Source organism: Salvelinus sp. IW2-2015, unplaced genomic scaffold, assembly GCF_002910315.2.
Source record: "Salvelinus sp. IW2-2015 unplaced genomic scaffold, ASM291031v2 Un_scaffold1187, whole genome shotgun sequence".
In the NCBI taxonomy this organism is placed as follows: Eukaryota; Metazoa; Chordata; class Actinopteri; order Salmoniformes; family Salmonidae; genus Salvelinus; species Salvelinus sp. IW2-2015.
In genome coordinates this window covers 304839-305497 of record NW_019942769.1, presented here as the reverse complement: position 1 = coordinate 305497, position 659 = coordinate 304839, and the positions used below count along the sequence as shown (strand labels likewise).

General features: G+C 41.4%; 1 protein-coding gene across 1 annotated transcript in view; it reads right to left on the bottom strand.

Moving 5' to 3' along the window:
- Positions 1-281: 281 nt before the first annotated feature.
- Positions 282-659, bottom strand: part of sft2d1 (SFT2 domain containing 1) — a 22431-nt gene continuing 22053 nt past the window's right edge. The window contains exon 5 of the mRNA XM_024137387.2: positions 282-360. Coding sequence (XP_023993155.1) covers positions 313-360 — 48 coding nt within the window. The 3' untranslated portion in view covers positions 282-312. The remainder of the gene's footprint in view (positions 361-659) is intronic.

Below are 659 nucleotides of genomic sequence, written 5' to 3'. Positions count from 1 at the left end.
CAGTGTTCCCCGCCCCCCAACTCCCTGGTTCCCAAGGAGTGCACATTTTGGTTTTAGCCATAGTACTACACAGTTATTTAAATAATCAACTCATCATCAAGCTTTAATTTAAAAGCATTTCGCTACACTCGCATTAACATCTGCTAACACCGTGTGTATGTGACAAATACAATTTGATTTGAATCAGCTGTGTAATGCCACAACAAAAAAAAAAAAAACTAAATTCTGCACCCCAGTTGGGGACCCAAAACGGAGTTTAGGGAAACGCTGCCATAGGTCACGACGTAGGCTACTGAACTGTTTCAGAGGCGTTCAGATACTTACCCAGAAAACTGCACAAAGCGTCAAAATGAGACAGAGCTGGAGCAGAAAGAAAAAACTCAAATAAAAAAAACAACTTTTAAAAATATGGATTAAATTAATGAATTATCTGATTCATCTTCAGTGGAGGATTTACTTCAGATTACCACTCAGCTTTGTGCCCTAAAGGCAGATCAACTTTAAAGATTGAATCCGCATTAGTAAAAACGCCACTGTTCACCCCCCACCCCCAGCGTCTTGTTATTGTCTTGTTTTGAAAACGGAGGGAGAGGGAGAGCACCCCCCCCCCCCAGCGTCTTTGTTATTGTTGTTGATGAAACAGAGAGAGCAGCATCTCA